This window comes from Salmo salar, chromosome 25, assembly GCF_965601325.2.
Source record: "Salmo salar chromosome 25, fSalSal1, whole genome shotgun sequence".
Classification (NCBI taxonomy): Eukaryota; Metazoa; Chordata; class Actinopteri; order Salmoniformes; family Salmonidae; genus Salmo; species Salmo salar.
Genome location: NC_138315.1, coordinates 28,700,467 through 28,724,254, shown reverse-complemented (window position 1 = coordinate 28,724,254; position 23,788 = coordinate 28,700,467). Strand labels below are relative to the sequence as shown.

At 42.3% G+C, this 23,788-nt stretch overlaps 1 protein-coding gene and 1 long non-coding RNA gene across 4 annotated transcripts in view; one reads left to right on the top strand and one right to left on the bottom strand.

Moving 5' to 3' along the window:
- The window catches only part of il1rl2 (interleukin 1 receptor-like 2), a 29,440-nt gene extending 5,911 nt beyond the window's left edge, over positions 1-23,529 (top strand). The window contains exons 3-11 of one of the 3 annotated variants that reach the window (NM_001123633.1): positions 19,593-19,812; positions 20,081-20,249; positions 20,502-20,679; positions 20,928-20,990; positions 21,088-21,223; positions 21,389-21,528; positions 21,730-21,873; positions 22,032-22,190; positions 22,280-23,529. In NM_001123633.1, the coding sequence (NP_001117105.1) occupies positions 19,593-19,812; positions 20,081-20,249; positions 20,502-20,679; positions 20,928-20,990; positions 21,088-21,223; positions 21,389-21,528; positions 21,730-21,873; positions 22,032-22,190; positions 22,280-22,719 (1,649 nt within the window). In that variant the 3' untranslated portion in view covers positions 22,720-23,529. The remainder of the gene's footprint in view (positions 1-19,592; positions 19,813-20,080; positions 20,250-20,501; positions 20,680-20,927; positions 20,991-21,087; positions 21,224-21,388; positions 21,529-21,729; positions 21,874-22,031; positions 22,191-22,279) is intronic. The other 2 variants (XM_082968797.1, XM_045707209.2) reach the window with 2 other exon arrangements.
- Positions 1,393-5,716, bottom strand: LOC106586475 (uncharacterized). Its single transcript, XR_001324203.3, has 3 exons — positions 5,597-5,716; positions 1,816-2,065; positions 1,393-1,709 (listed from the first exon to the last, which is right to left on the bottom strand). It is a non-coding gene; the product is annotated as an uncharacterized LOC106586475 (long non-coding RNA).
- Positions 23,530-23,788: the final 259 nt, after the last annotated feature.

Below are 23,788 nucleotides of genomic sequence, written 5' to 3'. Positions count from 1 at the left end.
GCAATCAAACTTAAATCCGTTTTACCTCGTTTCTACCAGCATGTCACATGTGCAACCAGAGGATTAAAAACTCTAGACCACCTTTACTCCACACACAGAGACACATACAAAGCTCTCTCACCCTACATTTAGCAAATCTGACTATAATTCTATCCTCCTGATTTCTGCTTACAAGCAAAAACTAAAGCAGGATGTACCAGTGACTCGCCCAATACAGAAGTGGTCCGATGCCGCAGATGCTAAGCTACAGGACTGTTTTGCTAGCACAGACTGGAATATGTTTTGGGATTCATCTGATGGCATTAAGGAGTATACCACATCAGTCACCGGCTTCATCAATAAGTGCATCAATGACGTCCCCCCCACAGTGACTGTACGTACATACCCAACCAGAAGCCATGGATTACAAGCAACATACGCATGGAGCTAAAGGGTAGAGCTGCCTCTTTCAAGAAGCGGGACTTTAACTCGGACGCTTATAAGAAATCCCGCTATGCCCTCCGACGAAATAAAACAGGCAAAGTGTCAATACAGGACTAAGATTGAACCCTACTACACCGGCTCTGACGCTCATCGGATGTGGCAGGGCTTGCAAACTATTACGGACTACAAAGGGAAGCCCATCCGCGAGCTACCCAGTGACACGAGCCTACCAGACGAGCTAAATTACTTCTATACGCGCTTCGAGGCAAGCAACACTGAAGCACGCATGAGAGCACCACCTGTTCCGGACGACTGTGTGATCACGCCCTCTGTAGCCGAAGTGAGACAATATTCACAAGGCCGCAGGGCCAGACAGATTCCAGGATGTGTACTCTGAGCATGCACTGGCCAACTGGCAAGTGTCTTCACTGACATTTTCAACCTGTCCCTGACCGAGTCTGTAATACCTACATGTTTCAAGCAGACAACCATAGTCCCTGTGCCCAAGAACACCAAGGTAACCTGCCTAAATGACTACCGACCCGTAGAAATCACATCTGTAGCCATTAAGTGCTTTGAAAGGCTGGTCATAGCTCACATCAACACCATCATCCCAGAAACCATTGACCCACTCCAATTTGCATACCGCCCCAACAGATCCACAGATGACGCAATCTCTATTGCACTCCACACTGGGGGTACTTCATTTTAAGTATTGTGTACTTAAAGTATGTTACCCATCCTGACAATCTAATCCTTAGCTTCTGAAAGTGCAATTCAAGTGAGAAAATAAACACAGTAATACATCACAGAGTACATATCTGTAATATCTGCATAAGTACAACGTCGTTGCTAGTTGTAACACAGGATTTAGCTATATAGAGTTAAGTAACTTTAAAGTTACCGATGAGCAATTTCTATATAATTACTTACTACTCATTACCAAGTGAAAATACCTAAAAACAAAGATGAGCTTCTCCTTTAGTCAACTTTATTGCAACATGTAAAAAGCCCTTACATTTCTTACAAAATGACGAGGATTTCTGTTAGATTAATAATTTGATTCATTAGATGAAATGATGATATAGGCCTACTCAATAACATAAAACATAACTATTCTAGTGGTTGTGTGTAGTAGTCTAGTTAGCTAATTTAGAAAAATAGGATTGTCTTTTTCTTCCCTTTTTAACATTACAAGTAACAATGGAAATCGACAACTCTAGGTCTTCATCTGTTTCTTTGTTGTAAGCATTTACCCATCCTGGAGTCTGAGACCTTGTGGGAATCTGTGGTGGAGAAGAAGAAGAAGAAGAATGTAGCTATGACAAACAGAGGGGTTGGGAAACACTGTGGCACTGTTCAACTGACATGGCCAATGAGGAAGGAGCTTACCCAACAACTTTGAGGCACAGTTAGCCTAGATATTGTATGGAGAAAAAAACAATACTATATGGTGCAATAAAACATTAGCAAATTCGTTTAGCTGTAGCAGAGCTGTATGTCCCATCCACCCCCTTCAGGATGTCTTTCTCCATGTGGTGCTTGGCCAGGAGCCCATCAACGGCAGCTTTCATGGTGGGCATTGTCTATTGGTGGTCAGCATGGGGAGAAGCTGTCAGAGGCAGAGGTGTGCTTGGCAGATCTGAAAGAGAGGCACAAAGTTATTTAAATTAGACTTTATTTCACTTGACAATTCAATATAATTCAAACTTCATGCTGATGATCTGTACAACATGAGACAGATAGCAAAACAGTATAAATATATTAAAACATATGGAATATAATACAGATACAGATTATGCACATGTGGTGGTTTCAAATAATAATTTTACTACTACTACCTAGCGTGCTCTATTCCTGCATTTCCTGAAACTGTCTGATAAAACTTGCTAGTTGTTATTGTTCTATAGGCTTTCCTCCTCCTCGCTGGTCTGCAGATGCTTGACTACTTGATTATTTTGTTGTGGCTGTAACATTTCACGGACACTGCGTTAGAACAGTGGTTCCCAAACTTTTTCTAATCCCGTACCCCGTACCCCTTCCAACATTCAACCTCCATCTGTGTACCCCCTCTAGCACCAGGGTCAGCAGACTCTCAAATGTTGGTTTTTGCCATTATTGTAAGCCTGCCACAAACACACACTATACGATACATTTATTAAACATAAGAATGAGCATGAGTTTGTCACAACCCGGCACATGGGAAGTGACAAAGAGCTCTTATAGGACCAGGGCACAAATAATAATCCATAATTTTGCTCTTTATTTAGTCTTCTTACATATAAAACTTCATTTGTTCATCAAAAATTGTGAATAACTCACCACAGGTTAATGAGAAGAGTGTGCTTGAAAGGATGCACATAACTCTGCAATGTTGGGTTGTATTGGAGAGTCGCAGTCTTAAATAATTTTCCACACACAGCCTGTGCCTGTATTTAGTTTTCATGCTAGGTACTTGGTTGCAAAGGGCATCAGTGTCTTTGCAACCACGTAAACCTCCAAGTCAGGATACTCTGAGCACAGCCCAATCCAGAAATCTGGCAGTGTCTTCTGATGAAATTAAATTTTCACAGAAATGCTTGTAGCGATTTCAATGAGGTTCTCTTGTTCAGATATCAGTAAGTGGACTGGAAGCAGGGCATGAAAGGGATAACGAATCCAGTTGTTTGTGTCATCCGTTTCAGGAAAGTACCTGCTTTATTGCGCACCCAACTGATTCAGGTGGTTCGCTATATCACATTTGACATTGTCCGTAAGCTTGAGTTCATTTGCACACAAAAAAATCATACAATGATGGAAAGACCTGTGTGTTGTCCTTGTTAATGTAGACAGAGAAGAGCTCCAACTTATTAATCATAGCCTCAATTCTGTCCCGCACATTGAATATAGTTGCGGAGAGTCCCTGTAATCCTAGATTCAGATCATTCAGGCGAGAAAAAACATAACCCAGATAGGCCAGTCGTGTGAGAAAGTCATCATCATGCAAGCAGTCAGACAAGTGAAAATGATGGTCAGTAAAGACAATTTTAAGCTTGTTTAAAAAAAATGGTCAATACTTTGCCCCTTGATAACCAGCACACAGTATGTTGTAAAAGCGTAACATGGTCGCTGCCCATATCATTGCATAGTGCAGAAAATACATGAAAGTTCAGGGCCTTGCTTTAACAAAGTTAACCATTTTCGCTGTAGTGTCCAAAACGTCTTTCAAGCTGTCAGGCATTCCTTTGGCAGCAAGAGCCTCTCGGTGGATGCTGCAGTGCACCCAAGTGGCGTCGGGAGCAACTGCTTGCATGCGCGTTACCACTCCACTATGTCTCCCTGTCATGGCTTTTGCGCCATCACTACAGATACCAACACATCTTGACCCCCAAAGTCCATTTGATGTCACAAAGCTGTCCAGTACTTTAAAAATATCCTCTCCTGTTGTCCTGGTTTCCAGTGGTTTGCAGAAGAGGATGTCTTCCTCAATTGACCCCCCCATAAACATAACGGACATATACCAGGAGCTGTGCCAGGACCGCCACGTCTATTGACTCATCCAGCTGTAACGCATAGAATTCACTGGCTTGTATGCGAAGCAGTAATTGTTTCAAAACATCTCCTGGCATGTCACTGATGCGTCGTGAAACAGTGTTGTTTGATGAAGGCATTGTCTGTATAGTTTTTTTTACCTTTTCCCCCAGCATTGTCCCAGCCATATCCGCGGCAGCAGGAAGAATTAAGTCCTCCACAATAGTATGGGGCTTGCCTGTCCTAGCCACTTGGTAGCTCACCATATAAGACTATTCTAGCCCCTTCTTATTAATGGTATCTGTTTCTTTTATACATGTCTTACTACTCGAAAGTCATCTTAATTTTCATTCAAGAAACTCCTGTAGCTTTTTTTTCAAATTGGCATGTTTTGTTTCCAAATGTCTGCGCAAGAGTGAAGGTTTCATCGAGTTGTTAGATGGTACTTTTACACATCTAATGCTCTGTGGCTGAGGAAAGGCACTCCTCCCAATATAAGTGAACCCAAAATCAATGTAGTTCTCATCATATTTGCACCTCTTCGATGGTCCAACGTCCCTGTCTGTTCGGTGCTTTCCCGGGTAAGGGGGTAGTAGCTCTTCGGCTACATCAGATTCACAACTTTCAGTGTCCATGCTAGCTGGACTAACAACAAATGTAGAATTACTGATGCTAGCATTGGTTGTGCTCGTGGAAGCAGAACAACTTGTCGTCGACTGGTGCAGGTGTAGTACTGCTGCTAGTAGCAGTACTACCAGTAGAGCTGGTATGTATCTCTATGGATGCAGGCCTTTTTTGACCAATTATCAATTTTCGAGCAAACAGAAAGAGCAGAAGCTATGTTTGGCTACATACGGACCGTTAGTGGAATCCCCGCGAGAGAGTAACGGTTAATGTGATTGGATGTTAATTATTTGACTAGGCTACCTGTATTTGTCATTGTGTTGTTATTTCGAACACTAGATGGTTAAATTTTATTTTTGGCAGTGAAACGAGACTATTCAGGCGATAAACAAACCTCACCCAAATGTATAACCTGTTGGAAAAGATAAATGGACTGTTTGAAAATGTGAAAAAAAATGTGAATCACATATTTATTTGGCGTACCCCCGACGGCATTGCGAGTGTACCTCAGTTTGGGAATACCTGCAGTAAAACAACAACTAGCTAGCTTTATCAGATGCACATTTTGATAAAAAAAATAAGCTCATTTAGCAAGCCAATACATTGTTTATCTTTACATTAGTTCAACATTGAAATCTAGCTGAGAAAACGGACCTATATCTCTGAAGCAGTTTGCGCTCACCTCGTCAGGGCACTGCAACAGCAAGATAGAAGCAGCTGCAAATCTGATCTTCCCTGCAGTCTTGTCTAAATTCTACAGGGAGCTAGCCTGTTATACTCAAAACATTAGCTAGCCTACTTGAACAAAGAGATCTCAGCTCGCTAACTAGGAAAGCCAACCAACTACACAACAAATATACACAGCACAAACAATTATTTTCTAAATTAATGTTAGTCTCAACCAAATGACAAGTACATAGACCTATTGCTCTGTTACACAACGTAACAACTATTCGTTACAGGCTAATGGTAGCTAGTTAACCAGCTTAGTAGTGGTAAAACAAGTGTTTTCACAGCATTTTTACTCAAATCTTCTCACCAACGCCTTGCTGTAACAAATTTAAACCATATTTAGCGACATCTCCTCCCTCCCCAGAGTTAACGAAGCATCGCGGCGGGCCGGAAGTCAAACGGAAATTAAACCCCTGGTAGGAAGTGGAATGGAATGTGGGAGGTGCTAGAATGCATTAACTCTATTTAAAGTATTTTTTTAAACGTGAGCTAGTTTTTGCCATTTGGCGTGGGTAATCAGACTACAGAGCCCTTTATTTCAGAGGTGTGTCGAAGAGGTGGTCGGTTTTAAATTAGCTAACACTTATCACATGGTTTGAGCAGGCTGAAATATGCAGGCTGAAAAATTGTGCCCCAAAATGCATGATAACAGTGCCTAAAAGTAGTTGATACATCACTACAGTCATTTTCTCTGGAGTATTTTGCTGCTCTAACAAGGCAAGAAAGACAACGGGAAAAATATGTTTACAGATTCCCCACAATCATGAAACACCATTGGTAAAACCAATGAGATAAGACTCAAAAATTGTCAGAAAAGCGAAGAAACCTTTTTGCCTGTCAAGACCTGAACCCAGACTGCTGTCACTGGTAAGTCAAGTCTGATCGATTTCGAGTTTAGTTTAGCAGTTATGCTAACCAGGTGTTAACAACAACACTACAGTAATTTAGCCAAAATTAGCTAGCTAGATGGCTTGTAAGTCTAGTTATTAGCATGTTGCGTAAGTTTCAAGTTTTGGGGAAGCTATTTATAACATGACATCCCTCAGTTAGACAAGACAGTTGTCAATAAAAAGGTCAAAATCTGTCGCTCTTCCCCTGAACAAGGCAGTTAACCCACTGTTCCTAAGGCGTCATTGTAAATAAGAATGTGTTATTAACTGACTTGCCTAGTTAAATAAAGGTGACATTTTTTTTTTTTAAATGCTATGTTTTGCCAATCTGAATGATTCTGTTGTGCCATTTGAGTAGAGCGCACCTTCACCTTGTCATCATGACAAAAGTGCCCCCTTAAACTATATGAATATATAAAATGTCATTTGAAACGTGTAAAATACTTGTTTATATTGCAAACATACTGTACTTGAAAAGTACAGTAGGCTATATTGTTATATGGGGGAAATGAAGAGCGTTATGTCATCTCTACTTTGCCTAGCCCCATTGAATAAAAATTATTTCTTACAGCCTAACTATTTTCTTTCTTTTACAATTCAAACATTTTAGCATAGACAATGTAATTGTTGTTGTAGTCTTAGGCAAACCATATTCATTATCACAGTGGCACCTCCAGGTGCCACTCAGACCTTCTGGGAGAAAAGTATCTGGCATTTAACTTGGTAGCAGTAGTTGTGTGTATGTTTTAAGCTAAGGGTCCCATCATCTCCTGCTTCCAGACATTTCACAACCTAGATTACAAAGGGTGAATTTGCAGTGAACATTTTCATGTCAGCACAAGGCATGTGCAAAATCCAGTATAATGATTAGCCTCATATACATTGTCTACTGGTATCGTTTTTAAATTGAGAACATATAGCTGAACAATATGTAAACAATGTGTGAGTAAAGCTATTCTTTGCTTCGGATGCACATTGTCAAGGAGTGCATTGCAAATGCCAGTAAGGCTAATGCCAATATACTCTAGGCCAGTGGTTCCCAACGCCGGTCCTCGAGTACCTCCAACAGTACAGCTTAGTGTAGCACCGAACACCGGTGTAGCAGAGTTCTGTTCCAGTGCAGCGATAGCACACTTGATTAACTATTTAGGTTTGATTCATTTAATCAGGTGTGTCAGTGCTGGGTTTGGAACAGCGGGGTTGGCCTGCTCCAGTTGTAATAGGTTTATACATTGTGTGACTTTTAAACTACTTTTGTTCACAAAATATGTTAGCATAGGCCTGAGGGCACACGCTCTCTAGTAGGCTTCAATTGAAGATGTGGCAATATTGTCTGCTATTATCCTCAGTAGTTTTACATACAGATTGTCAGACCCCGGTGGCTTGTCATTGTTGATAGACAACAATCATTTTTTCACCTCTTCCACACTGACTTTACGGAATTCAAAAGTACAATTCTTGTCTTTGATAATATGGTCCGATATACTTGGATGTGTAGTGTCAGCATTTGTTGCTGGCATGTCATCCCTATCTTTGAAAAAGTCATTAAAGTAGTTTGCAATATCTGTGGGCTTTGATGAATGAGCCATCTGATTCAATGAATGAAGGAGCCAAGTTGGCTTTTCCCCCCAAAAAAATTAATTTAAGGTGCCCCAAAGCTTTTTACTATCATCCTTTATATAATTTCTTTGTTTCATAGTGTAGTTTATTTTTATTTAGTTTAGTCACATGATTTCTTAATTTACAGTACGTTTGCCAATCAGTTGGGCTGCCAGACTTAATTGCCATACCTTTTGCCTCATCCCTCTCAACCATACAATTTTTCAATTCCTCAATCATCCAGGGGATTGAACAATTTTTACAGTCATTTTCTTAATGGGTGCATGCTTATTAGTAACTGGAATAAGTGGTTTCATAAATGCGTCAAGTGCAGTGTCTGGTTGCTCCTCATTACACACCACAGACCAGCAAATGTTATTTCATAAATCATTATGAATAGATCCACCATTGAGCACAAAAACAACACTTGTTACAGAATATTTTACATAGAAATAACATCTGTCAGACAAACCATGCCTGACAACATGATCCATAATCAACATATGAATCACTACAAAACTTCTTGTATGACCTCTTATACACTATATTAGGCCCAGCCTTTGGAACTTTGGTTTTCCTAGATATGGATCTTTGCCTTTCGATGGATCCATTTGTGGTTTCAAGGTGGGTGGGAAAGGAGTTGGGTGCAAGTGAATCAGTGAAGGTAACCTATACTGGACTTGAGAATGCGGGCGCTCCGTTTCACGTAACTTGAGTCAAGATCTATTTCTTGCTTTGCTCTTAGGAACAGGGCGCCATTAAAATTAGTCATTTCTGGGGTATCGTTAAGTGTGGAGGTGGAGCAATTGAAGTTGAAGATTCCTGGTGTTTGTGAGACAGAGTCTTTACCTGACAAAGTCATGTTAGGATATATCAGTTATCCTTTTAGAGCTTTTGTGACGAATCCACTGCACTGTTTCCGGTGCAACGCTTATGGTCATGTCGCAGCAGTTTGTAGGAGGGAGATTCCAAGATGGGAAGTGTGCAGGAGGGTATGAGATTGTGTAGTTTCGGTGGATACAATTGTGTGTCAACTGTAAGGATGCCCATGTTGCTGTGGATTGGAAGTGTCAGGTGCGAGAGTGGTAGGCTGAGGAGGCTAGAGTCAGAGTAGTGCAGGAGGTGTCGTATGCTGAGGCAGTGAAGAAAGTAGAGGAGGATGGGTCAAAGGTGAGGGATCCTGAGAGGATCCCTGTTAGTAGTAGATCTGTGCCAGCACTGAGGGATAAGCCAACAAGTGATATATGCTTCTTAGGGTTTTATTAGTAATGACTATCTACTGTACCGCAGAAATGGAATGTAAGTCTCAGAAAATAGATGTTGTGGTGGCAGCTGCAGGGAAGTATTTGGGTATACAAGATTTGACTTCAGAAGAGTTAGTTTGTGTTGTGTGGTGGTGGCCTGTCCTCCCAGGTTGTTGGCATGGTGCAGGAGCAGATAGGGTCAAAGTAGTTTTGTTAGCTTTATATTGTTTGTTTGCTTGCCATGTTATGCTATGTAGCCATTGATACATTAGCCTGCTATAGCTTCGGCCTACCATGCCGCATGCTATTGCACCCCCTTTCTGGCCATTTATTGTTAACTCCTGCTATATTTATGCATAGCTTTACCTTTACCCATTTATATGCATTGATTATTGTCATTATTAACAGACAAGTTAATTATGTATTTTCTTAGCTGTTATTGCCATTTATTATTTGCACCTCTCTGTCTCCTTTTTAGATAATCCATACTCCATACAAAGCCAACCAATTCTCAATAAGTCTAATGTCAACAACTTTCCATCATTCCCTGCCATGTATCATCTCCATTATCTGAATCTGTAAAGGCTCTTAAACTTAACTGCATCTCTGCCACCGCCTGCACTTTAACTGGAGTCCCACAGTAGATGGGCATCCCCACAATCTTGTATCTGAACAATATTGTGTCACAGGCTAGGACCCAAGTTCTAGGGGAGAACATGCAGGAAATGTATACAATGGAAAGGGGGATACCTAGTCAGTTGTACAACTGAATGTCTTCAACTGAAATGTGTCTTCCACATTTAAACCAACCCCTCTGAGTCAGAGAGGTGCGGGGGGCTGCCTTAAACTCTCTGGGGTATGTGGGACGCTAGCGTCCCACCCGCGGGACACACTATTCAACAGCAAATAGCAGGGCGGCAAATTCAAAACAACAAAAATCGCATAATTCAAATTTCTCAAACATACAACTATTATATCCCATTTTAAAGATACACTTCTCGTTAATCCAACCACATTGTCCGATTTCAAAAATACTTTACGGCGAAAGCATAACATTAGATTATGTTAGGGCAGCGCTGAGACAAGAAAAACCACACAGCCATTTTCCAAGCAAGGAGAGGCGTCACAACAACCAGAAATACAGCTAAAATGAATCACTAACCTTTGACGATCTTCATCAGATGACACTCCCAGGACTCAATGTTACACAAGAAATGTATGTTTTGTTCGATTAAGTTCATATTTATATCCAAAAACCCCATTTTACATTGGCGTGTGATGTTCAGAAAATGTTTTGCCTCCAAAACCCCCGGTGAATGAGCACATCAATTTACAAAAATACTCATCATAAACGTTGATAAAATTTACAACAGTTATTGAAAGAATTATAGATACACTTCTCCTTAATGCAACCGCTGTGTCAGATTTCAAAAATAGCTTTACGGCGAAAGCACATTGTTCAATATTCTGAGTACAGAGCTCAGCCATCAAAGCAAGCTATACATTTACCCGCCAAGTTCTGGAGTCAACAAAACTCAGAAATAGTATTATAAATCTTCACTTACCTTTGCGGATCTTTGTCGGAATGCAATCCCACAAGAAATGTTCATTTCGTTCGATAAACTCCATATTTATGTCCAAATACCTCCGTTTTGTTCGCGCGTTCAGATCACTATTCCAAAGGCACAATGCGCGAGCGCAAAACCCAAGACGAAAAGTCAAAAAGTTCCATTACCGTTCGTAGAAACATGTCAAACAATGTTTACAATCAATCCTTAGGGTCTTTTTATCATAAATATTCGATAATATTCCAACCGGACAATAGCGTATTCATTACAGAGGAAAAAGAAGGAACGGCGCACCTGTGTGACTGCGCAGTAAACAACTAATTTGCCTCAGGCAGTCCACTTGTTGAGTCAGCTCTTATTCTCTCCCCAGTAACAGTAGAAGCATGAAACAAGGTTCTAAAGACTGTTGACATCTAGTGGAAGCCTTAGGAAGTGCAAAATGAACCCGAAGTCACTGTATGCTGTATAGGCAATCACTTGAAAAACTACAAACCTCAGATTTCCACACTTCCTGGTTGGATTTTTCTCAGGTTTTTTCCTGCCATATGAGTTCTGTTATACTCACTGACATCATTCAAACAGTTTTAGAAATGTCAGTGTTTTCTATCCAAATCTACTAATAATATGCATATCCTACCTTCTGAGCCTGAGTAGCAGGCAGTTTATTACGGACACACCGGACATCAAAATACTGCCCTCTACCCTAGAGTAGTTAATCAACATCCATGTCTTCACTACCCAGTGAACATTTGGTTAACTGCTTTGCTTGGTGGCAGAACAACAGATTTTTACCTTGTCAGCACAGGGATTCGATCCATCAACCTTTCAGTTAATTACTGGCCCAACGCTCTAACCACTAGGCTACCTGCCGGACATGTAGAGTGTCTGCAGGCGAAGGAATCCAAGATGTGGAAATGAAGGTCATGGTAAACCCACAAAAGGGTGGAGGGAATGAAAGGTATTCTTGAGGACTCCATGGTATTGGAAAGGCCTTCAATACAGCCTGCAGAGTTGGCTTCCCTCCAGCAGGATCCAGGAATGTTAAGTGTAAAGAAGGTGGACTTTGTGATTTTTATGGCAATGGTGATCAATGTCACACATAACGTGGAGGGAAATTCCAGGAAGATGGACATTATTGTGGATTCGGCAGAGCGGTTACTGGGACTAAAATGTGTGTGTGTGTGTGTGTGTGTGTGCTGTACGGCATCGTTGCTGTTTTATTTCTGTGAGCAACCATTTTGTAACCATGCTGTCTTGAAGAAATGTTTGAGGTGTGGTCGATTTGTTCATAATAGTATGTCCCTTTAATGGGCCTTGAACCTGTCTTACGTTTAGATGTTACAATTGTAATCAAATGTTTATATTTTTGCTAAGGTGTTGTCTGGTCCGTTCCATTGCTCAGAACTGTTGACTCAACTTAATAGGCGGCCTGTGACACACCTGTGTCGGCAGGTGTTACTACAGTCATGTTCGCAAAAACACTTCAGCAAATACTACAGTCATGTCTGCAAAAAACACTACAGTTATTACTACTGTAAAGTCCGCAAAAACACAACACTTTACTTTGGAATTGAGCTCACTAATTCAACCATTTTGAATAGAGAAAAGGAATCATTCTCCTGTTTTGTGTTACTGTGTGTATCGCAATGAGCATGGAAAAAAGAAAGAAAACCAGAGAATTATCTGAGGAGGTTGTAGCCAAGCGTGAACAATCTCAAGGCTACAGAGACCTTGCTGTTCCTGTTTCCACCGTATGTAATGTTGGCCCATGCCACTGTAGCCAACCTCCCTGGATTTGGCAGCAAGAGACCTTGATGGAAGATTGCAGCGAAGGATTGTTTGGATGGTGGAGAAAGCACCTCAGTCAACTGACACCCAGATTCAAGTTGACCTTCAGACACAATGTACAACAGTTTCAACTCGCACCATCCGTCGCCAACTCAATGAAAGGGGGTTATATTACTTCTAAGATGGGGTTATATTACTTCCAAGATGGCGTAGCAGTTCAGACGTCCTCTACCCTCCTCTTGTCGTGTCCCGTGTATATATATATTTACATATTTTTTTTCTTCACTTATCTTTTTATATATATATATATATATATTCTTTTTTAATTCTAAAAACTCAACCTCAAAGCACTCTCCTGCAACCCGCCTCACCAATTTAAAAAAAGAAAGTATTATTTACCTAATCTGAATTCCACAACAGAAGCTAGCAAGAGGTTAGCCATTTTCACTGGCTAACGTTGAAGTTCAGCTAGCCACGGTTAGCTGTCCTCAGCTATCCATTAGCTCGAAAAGCTATCGCCAGTTTTTGTACAGCGCGACTCAGACCAGAGCATACCGGACCTATTCTCTCTCCTTTCCCCGATTTCTACCGCAGGCTCTGGACATTTACACCTGGATCTTGCAGCTAACTAGCTGCTACCTGAGTGACTATTGGCAACGTCGGTCACGGAATTAACACACATTATTACGGAGCTAGCCAGCTAGCCAGCTGAAGAGTTCCGTCAGCCACTCCTGGGCTATTCCTGAGCTAGCCAGCTGAAGTGTCTCCTGGGCTACAACTCACCTATCCTGACCCGTTTTACTGCCGATCCGGAGCCCCATCGGGTCTTCACAACTGGACCACCGACTTTATCTGCCCGAGGGAGTTATCCAACTGGCCCCTCCGTCGCGACGTAACCTGATCGCCCATCTGCGGCCCGCTAATCGTTAGCTGTCTTTTCGGCTGCGATCTGAATAGGCCTATCGGACACTTTTCTTGGGCCACTATAACTAACTATTTTGCCAACTTGGACAGGTCCCCCCTTCCACACGGAACCCCACTAACCCACAGACGGAAACGCACGAGCTGGCTAAAAACAGACCTCCCTCCCATCTTCCACCAGCTTGCTACCTATGGCCCGGCTAGCTGTCTGAATCTCACTGGACCCTTTGATCACTCGGCTAAGCATGCCTCTCCTTAATGTCAATATGCCTTCTCCATTGCTGTTCTGGTTAGTGTTTATTGGCTTATTTCACTGTGGAGCCTCTAGCCCTGCTCATTATACCTTGTCCAACCTCTCAGTTCCTCCACCCACACATGCTATGACATCTTCTGGTTTCAATGATGTTTCTAGAGACAATATCTCTCTCACAATCACTAAATGCCTAGGTTTACCTCCTCTGTACTCACATCCCACCATACCTTTGTCTGTACATTATACCTTGAAGCTATTTTATCGCCCCCAGAAACCTGCTCCTTTTTCTCTCTATTCTGGACGTCACAGACGACCAATTCTTATAGCTTTTAGCCGTACCCTCATACTTATTCTTCTCTGCTCCTCTGGGGATGTAGAGGTGAATCCAGGCCCTGCAGTGCCTGGCTCCACTCCTACTCCCCAGGCGCTCTCTTTTGATGACTTCTGTAACCGTAATAACCTTGGTTTCATGCATGTTAACATTAGAAGCCTCCTCCCTAAGTTTGTTTTATTCACTGCTTTAGCACACTCCGCCAACCCGGATGTCCTAGCTGTGTCTGAATCTTGGCTTAGGAAGTCCACCAAAAACTCTGAAATCTTCATCCCTAACTACAACGTTTTCAGACAAGACAGAACGACCAAAGGGGGCGGTGTTGCAATCTACTGCAGAGATAGCCTGCAGAGTTCTGTCCTGCTATCCAGGTCTGTACCCAAACAATTTGAACTTCTACTTTTAAAAATCCACCTCTCCAAAAACATGTCTCTCACCGTTGCCGCCTGCTATAGACCCCCCTCGGCACCTAGTTGTGCTCTGGACACCATATGTGAACTGATTGCCCCCCATCTATCTTCAGAGCTCGTGCTACTAGGTGACCTAAACTGGGACATGCTTAACACCCCAGCCATCCTACAATCCAAGCTTGATGCCCTCAATCTCACACAAATTATTAATGAACCCACCAGGTACAACCCCAAAGCCGCAAACACTGGCACCCTCATAGATATCATCCTAACCAACGTGCCCTCTAAATACACCTCTGCTGTTTTCAACCAAGATCTCAGCGATCACTGCCTCATTGCCTGCACCCGTAATGGGTCAGCGGTCAAACGACCTCCACTCATCACTGTCAAACGCTCCCTGAAACATTTCAACGAGCAAGCCTTTCTAATCGACCTGGCCCTGGTATCCTGGAAGGATATTGACCTCATCCCGTAAGTAGAGGATGCCTGGTTATTTTTTTTAAATGCCTTCCTCTCCATCTTAAATAAGCATGCCCCTTTCAAGAAATTTAGAACCAGGAACAGATATAGCCCTTGGTTCTCCCCAGAACTGACTGCCCTTAACCAACACAAAAATATCCTGTGGCGTTCTGCATTAGCATCGAACTGCCCCCGCGATATGCAACTTTTTAGGGAAGTTAGAAACCAATACCAATACTACCCACAGGCAGTTAGAAACGCCAAGGCTAGCTTTTTCAAACAGAAATTCGCTTCGTGCAACTCCAACTCTAAAAAGTTCTGGGACATTGTAAAGTCCATGGAGAATAAGAACACCTCCTCCCAACTGCCCACTGCACTGAGGATAGGAAACTCTGTCACCACCGATAAGCCCACTATAATTGAGAATTTCAATAAGCATTTTTCTACGGCTGGCCATGCTTTCCACCTAACTACCCCTACTGCATTCAACAGCACTGCACCCCCCCACAGCTACTCGCCCAAGCCTCCCCCATTTCTCCTTCTCCCAAATCCATTCAGCTGATGTTCTGAAAGAGCTGCAAAATCTGGACCCCTACAAATCAGCTGGGCTTGACAATCTGGACCCTTTCTTTCTAAAATTATCTGCCGAAATTATTGCAACCCCTATTACTGGCCTGTTCAACCTCTCTTTCGTGTCGTCTGAGATTCCCATAGATTGGAAAGCAGCTGCTGTCATCCCCCTCTTCAAAGGAGGTGACACTCTTGACCCTAATTGCTACAGACCTATATCCATCCTACCCTGCCTTTCTAAGGTCTTCGAAAGCCAAGTCAACAAACAGATTACCGACCATTTCGAATCCCACCGCACCCTCTCCGCTATGCAATCTGGTTTCAGAGCTGGTCATGGGTGCACCTCAGCCACGCTCAAGGTCCTAAACGACATCGTAACCGCCATCGATAAGAAACAATACTGTGCTGCCGTATTCATTGACCTGGCCAAAGCTTTTGACTCTGTTAATCACCACATCCTCATCGGCAGACTCAGTAGCCTTGGTTTCTCAAACGATTGCGTCGCCTGGTTCACCAACTACTTCTCTGACAGAGTTCAGTGTGTCAAATCGGAGGGCCTACTGTCTGGACCTCTGGCAGTCTCTATGGGGGTACCACAGGGTTCAATTCTTGGGCCAACTCTTTTCTCTGTATACATAAATGATGTCGCTCTTGCTGCTGGTGAATCTCTGATCCACCTCTACGCAGACGACACCATTCTGTACACTTCTGGCCCTTCTTTGGACACTGTGTTAACAACCCTCCAGACGAGCTTCAATGCCATTCAACTCTCCTTCCGTGGTCTCCAACTGCTCCTAAACACAAGTAAAACTAAATGCATGCTCTTCAACCGATCGCTGCCTGCACCTGCCCGCCTGTCCAGCATCACTTCTCTGGACGGTTCTAACTTAGAATTTGTGGACAACTACAAATACCTAGGTGTCTGGTTAGACTGTAAACTCTCCTTCCAGACTCACATCAATCATCTCCAATCCAAAGTGAAATCTCGAATTGGCTTCCTATTTTGCAACAAAGCATCCTTCACTCATGCTGCCAAACATACCCTCGTAAAACTGACCATCCTACCAATCCTCGACTTCGGCGATGTCATTTACAAAATAGCTTCCAATACCCTACTCAACAAGCTGGATGCAGTCTATCACAGTGCCATCCGTTTTGTCACCAAAGCCCCATATACTACCCACCACTGCGACCTGTACGCTCTCGTTGGCTGGCCTTTGCTTCATAATCGTCGCCAAACACATTGGCTCCAGGTCATCTACAAGACCCTGCTAGGTAAAGTCCCCCCTTATCTCCGCTCACTGGTCACCATAGCAGCACCCACCTGTAGCACGCGCTCCAGCAGGTATATCTCTCTGGTCACCCCTAAAGCCAACTCCTCCTTTGGTCGTCTCTCCTTCCAGTTCTCTGCTGCCAATGACTGGAACGAACTACAAAAATCTCTGAAACTGGAAACACTTATCTCCCTCACTAGCTTTAAGCACCAGCTGTCAGAGCAGCTCACAGATCACTGCACCTGTACATAGCCAATCTATAATTTAGCCCAAACTACTACCTCTTCCCCTACTGTATTTATTTATTTTATTTATTTTGCTCCTTTGCACCATATTATTTATATTTTATCTTTGAACTTTCTTCAAACTACAAATCTACCATTCCAGTGTTTTTCTTGCTATACTTTATTTACTTTGCCACCATGGCATTTTTTTGCCTTTACCTCCCTTATCTCACATCATTTGCTCACATTGTATATAGTCTTATTTTTTTTTTTCTTCTACTGCATCATTGATTGTATGTTGTTTTACTCCATGTGTAACTCTGTGTTTTTGTATGTTGTCGAACTGCTTTGCTTTATCTTGGCCAGGTCGCAATTGTAAATGAGAACTTGTTCTCAACTTGCCTACCTGGTTAAATAAAGGTGAAATAAAAATAAAAATAAATAAAATATATGGTAGGAGACCCAGGAAGTCCCCACTGCTGAGAGAAATACATAAGAAAGCCCAACTGCAATTTGCCAAAACACCTGAACATGCCAAAATCCTTCTGGGAGAATGTCCTGTGGACTTAGACCAAATTAGAGCTTTATGGGAAAGCACACCATCTCTATGTTTACAAAAAACAACATTAATCCTTCAAAGAAAATAACACCTTCCCTATAGTCAAACATGGAGGAGGTTCAGTGATGTTTTGGGATTGCTTTGCTGGCATCATGAAATCAGGAGAATACCAAGGCATTTTGGAGGCATTGTGGAGCGCAATGTCGGACCAAGTGTCAGAAAGCTGGGTCTCCGTCAAATGTCATGGGTCTTCCAGCATGACAATGAGCCCAAACACACCCAGCAAAGGTTCAAGACAAAATGCTGGACTGTTCTGAAGTGGCCAGCAATGAGTCCAGATCTAAATCCCATTGAAAACCTGTGGAGAAGGCACTCTTCAAATCTGGGAGAACTGCAGCAGTTTGCACAAGAGGAGTGGGTCAAACTACCAATACAGAGGTGCAGGAAACTCATCAATGGCTATAGGAAGCGCTGGATTGCAGTTATTTTGACCAAAGGCTGTGCTACCAACTAGGGGTCCTAGTACCCCTGGTTTGGAACCACTACTATATCATACTACAGTCATGTCCTCAAAAACACTACAGTGAACACTGTAATATTCTACAGTCATGTCCGCAAAAAACACTTCAGTAAATACTACAGTATACTACAGTTATGTTTGCAAAAACACTACAGTGAATACTATAGTATACTATAGTCATGTCCACAAAAACACTACAAACACTGTGTTCCCTATGTTAACTTATTAAGCAGTAGTGGGAAAAGTACATTGTCATACTTGCGTAAAACTAAAGATACCTTAGAAAATAGAAAATGACTCAAGTAAAAGTGAAAGTCACCCAGTTAAATACTAGGCTTACTTGAGAAAGTCTAAAAGTATTTGGTTTTAAATACACTTAAGTATCAAAAGTAAATGCTATAAATAATTTCAAATTCCGTATATTACGCAAACCAGATTTGATTTCCTATTTTATTTATGGATAGCCAGTGGCATACTCAGACATTTACAAACAAAGCATGTGTTTACTTATCAAATCAAAGGCAGAAGTGATGACCTCGGTGTACGTTCTCTTGATAAGTGTGTGAATTGGAAAGTGAGTGAATCCTGTCTTGCTAAGAATTTGAAATGTAACGAGTACTTTTGGGTGTCAGGGAAAATGTATGTGAGTAAAAAGTACATATTTTCTTTAGGAATGTAGTGGAGTAAAATTAAAGGTTGCCCAAAAGAAGTTCAGATACCCATAAAACAACTTAAGTAGTACCTCAAAGTATTTTTACTTAGTTACATTATACCACTGTTATTAAGCACTCAGGCTCCCGAGTGGCGCAGCGCTCTAAAGCACTGCATCTCATTGCAGTCCTTGGTTCAAATCCAGGCTGCATCACATCTGGCTGTGATTGGGAGTCCCATAGGGTGGTGCACAAATGGCTGGGTTAGGCCATCATTGTAAATAAGAATTTGTTCTTAACTGACTTGCCTAGTTAAATAAAGGTAATATAAAGCTCTTATCAGTAACTTGTACATAAATTATTTCATTTTTCAAGGCTTTATTAACATTTTCAAAGGTGGGGCTTTAATTTAGGTGTGTAAAATGGTGTAATATGTTTGATTTTACTGTTTCTGTCATGGGAGACAGGTGGTATTATGCTGTCTTTCTCTCTCTCTCTACCCCCCTCTCCCTCACTGTTTAGTTTTGAAAGGCTCTCTTAAATGTTTGTCTCCTTCTATACATCCTGTCTCCCTAAATGGGGTCAAAATCTGAAATGTGCGTCAGAAGAAAGGCTGATTGGTTTGCGCTTCTTTTTATGCATGTAGACAGATATTGCAAACATTAAGGTCAAGCAACCACTTAAAGTGTAACAGCAGCAGTTTCATTTCCTGCTTGGGGTGCCTTGAAAAGTGCTCTACATTGGTATTTTACTGTCAATGCTCAATGTAGACTTGCTCTAGCATAGATAGCTACTACTCTTCATCAGTGGCTAACGGGGATTTGGTCAGGACCCACTGGAGGGTCACAGATGATGGTTTGTGGGTAGCCGCTGAATGGCCATCGAGTTCCAGTTTTCTCAGCTAGTCATAAAGTGCTAAACCTCAAGCCTATACTGTTTTAAGTACTCCTGTCCTCCTCCTTTTAAATTGGCCCTGAGGGAATTGATGGTCGTATTGAGTTGACATAAACCAGTAACAACAACCTCTTCATTGTGTCATCCAGAACACCAGGGGGCCATAGAGGTCCACCACATCAGTGCAGGTCACTTCTTCCAGCTGAAGTGTAGTGATTATGATGACGCTGAGGACCAAACCACTGTGACCTGGAGTAGAGGGGGGAACCAGACCCTTAACATGACCTCTGGGGTGGAGGTCAGAGGGGAGGTTCTGTGGTTTCTACCTACCCACACCTCCCATAACGGACACTACACTTGTGAGAGCAAGTAAGAAACCTCTCTAGGTTACTGTATGTAGTTGAGCAAATGCCTTTGTTAAAGCATATCAGATATTTTAGTTCATAAAGTGATTTCAAGAATGTTTGGAGATGATTCCAATATCGCACACAGATTGAACCAGGATGATTGTCATGAATCAGTCTTCACTTTCCAGATCCTAAATGTATTAATGTCTCACATTTAATAATTCTCAACTTTATTGTTTCAATAGTAAATGGAGAGCGCTGGTCATATGTTCATGTGTGTTATGACACAGGTACCCCAATGGATCGTGGGAGATGAAGTTTGTGTTGTCTGTGGACCCTGGGCCCTGTCCTGTCCCAGCTGAGAACAGGACTGTATCCCAGGGGATGAGTGAAGTGGTGTTCTGCAGACAGCAGGATGTCCTCGGTCTAGACCCCACAGCACACATCCGATGGTTCAAGGTAAGAGCAGACGCCCATCTAAACATACTCGTGCCATAAGGCCTGCATTACAATGTCATAGTAATGACATAACAGATGTCATGAACAATCATAAGAGCTGACATCAGCTTATGACATCAGCATGATACCTTGTGTCATTGCTGTCAAGTACTCAAAATTGGTAATAGAAAACAACATTGAAGACATTTGGGATAATTAGACAGGATTGCGTGAGCTAACTTTGACATACAGCATCTCTGATGGGATGTGCAGGACTGTAGTCCTGTCGACAAGCATGGAGAGACAATAATTGAAGAAGATGGTCCGAAGAGGCTCCGGTTGGTCAATGCTACTGAGAGCCATGCTGGAGTTTATACCTGCCTGGTAGAGTTCTCTCTGCAGGGGGGAAACTACACCGCTACCCACAGCACTCAGCTCAAAGTCAACAAAGGTAAAGCTAAACCTCCTTTTCAATTCTATGCCATGAGAATATATTTCTTCTCACCACACTTTCTGTGGCTGCAACCAAGAGTGAAATTGTAAATTGTTTATATTTTCAATTTATTTGTTATTCTCTGTTTGTTACAATTAGGTGATTTGTAACATTGTAAGGATTGGAGCATTTCTGTTTACCTGTACGTTATCGATACGGCTTTGTTTGACTATCTTGCCATACCTGTGTTGTCTTTGTATTGGCAGAAAAAGTCCCGTTGAAACCCCAAGTAACCTATCCAAGGAAAGAAACCGTTACGGTTGAACCAGGTGAGAAATGATGACATCATGCTTTTTAGTAGATAATACTAAAAAGGGCCATGACACAGCCACTGACTCATCAAGAGTGTTTTCTGTTTGACGGCAGGCTCAAGAGTAGAGCTGGTGTGTTCAGCGTTTCTGGGGGTCGGTGAAGGTACAGAGTCAGAGAGCTTTATGTTCTGGACGGTAGATGGAAGACATACTGACCACATAGAACAGCTCAACGTGACAAAGACAACAATGTGAGTACTCTTTTAAAACTGTAGTATACGCTCTGTATCTCAGTCTGTGTGTTTGTAGAGGTGTGTGCGTGTGTGGGTACACATGCGTGTACATGAGTATGTGTGTAGAGCTCTGTCCTACACTGTGACTGTGACCATCTCACTCTCTCACCACCTGAACCTCAGCCTTCCTAGGAGTAGTGGGGTCTATGGCCGGTCCACTCTGTCTATCTATGAGGTCCGTCCTGAGTTCCTCAACGTGACCATCAGCTGCATTGCCTTGAACGCCCTGGGTCAGGACGTAGGGTTTCTGTGGCTCCAACCAGGTAGGATCCCAAACACAGTCCTAAGTAACATGGAGGACTTCAAATCACCCATAAGAGTCTGTGTTTGAACAGGATGTTGGTCATGTCATTTGTGAGAGATTTGATTTAAGGTGCTGATATTGTTACAGTAACTTAGACTAGCTACTGTCAGTCAGCATATAATGTGATAACCTCTTCATAGCTCACTTCCTTCCTTTCTAGCCAATCACAGTGGTTTCTACACATGTCTGTGTCTCTGCCTGGCCTTTTCTATGGTCATTCTTGGAGTAGCGATGTGCTGCCTCTTTAAAGTGGACCTGGTGCTGGCCTATAGGAGACTGCGCCCCCTAGTGTCCAAAAAGAGAGGTGCGTAAACAGATCTTCCAAAATCACAAAAGATTCCTGGCTCTAAACCTGAAGGTCTCTGGCCATTTTCTAAATATGTATATTTATAATGGATAAAATATTTATCTTCTCCTTCTCTCCTCTTCTCCTCTCCGCTCCTCTCCTCTTTACTTCTCCAGCACCAGATGGAAAGCTGTATGATGCCTATGTCAGTTATGTCCATGGTGATGGGTTATCCAGGGCAGAGATGTTTGCTCTGCAGGTTCTACCTGAGGTGTTGGAGAGACGATACGGATACACACTTTTTGTCAGTGGCCGGGATGACCTCCCTGGGGAAGGTACACACACACATACACTTTGATTGATGTGAATGTTGATCTACTGCATTGTCCCTGTTCACAAAATAAAGTCCCATGTTTCTCTGTAGCGATCCATGATGTCACCTCAGAGACAATGCGGAGAAGCAGACGACTCATCATCATCCTGTCAGCCCAGAGTGTATCCCCTCTACACCCCAAAATGGATCCTGAGGACCAGTTACCACTGCACCAGAGCCCGCAGGACAGCCCTAGCTACGACCAGCAGATTGGCCTGTACGACGCTTTGATCCAAAATGGCCTCCGGGTTGTCCTGGTGGAGATAGATGGCAAGGTGGACTACACTTCCCTGCCCAAGTCACTGCACTACATCAGGAGGAAGCAGGGAGCGCTTAGGTGGAGGAGGCCCAGCTCTGGAAAGAGCAGCTCCACTGCGCACCCTAATGGCCATTTCTGGAAGTGTCTGAGATACCACATGCCCTTCAAACCCAAAGGGGATCTGAAACCGCAGCTAACACCTGGGATAAACTGTAGTATAGAACTGTATTAGTCATGTCTCTATTAGACATTATCTGACAATGTGTATATTGATGTATTCACATGGCTATTATGCCTATGGCTGGTGGGGCCAACCCTGATCCTGGAACCCTTGAATTATTGAATTATAGATTTATTTTTTTATATGTTTGAGATACCAATGTGATCGAGTGTTCTAAGAATTGTGCAAGAGCACTTGTGCAAATTGAGAGGCTTTTTCTTGTAGCAATCTGGCCTACAAGAAACATTTACACTCCTCCTGAATATAGTTTTGCTAATTTTGCTCATACTTTGCCCATTCTATTTCCAGTGTAATCGAGTGTCCTCTAAGAATTGTGCAAGAGCACTTGAGAGGCTTTTTCTAGCAATAACAGAGTTATTTGTGGAATGAGTCAGTGGAGTGGTACTGGTACAGCTGGCCTGGCGCTATGCTGTCTCAGTATAAACAGGATATCCTCTGGATGGTTTGGAAACAGCATGGTCTCAACCAAGGTTTTTACTGACTTAGTAAGTATATTTTCAATTAAAGAAGTAATCTCTAAATGGTACAGTAACTACATCTGTTTTGTCTTGTTTTTATTGTATAACTACTGTACATTATTAGTTCACTTTACACTGTACATTTGATAAATTATGAAATGTGATGAACTGGACTATTTTCTTCCAATTGTTCCATCAATAGTTGCTGAATATAATGATAGATATGTTTGAGACCTTTAAGTTAATGAAGTTTAATTAATGTTTGCCTCTGTGTGCATCTTTGAGAAAAAGTGTATGCTCTTGTGAATGCTGCATGTCAATTAAAAGTGTGTGTTTGATGGGTTAGACGAGTGATTCATTTCTGAGAAATCATGAAACCATAATCTCTAACCAATTATTATCACCAGTAGTTATTATCACCAGTAGTTTACACAGGAACAGCCTGTATGTATTTTGTATTTGTATTTATAATGGATCTTCCCAAGCAGCAGCTACTCTTCCTGGGGACCTGCAAAATTAAGGCAGTTATACAATTTTAAAAACATTACAATACATTCAAAACAGATTTCACAACACGCTGTGTGCCCTCCGATCCCTACGAT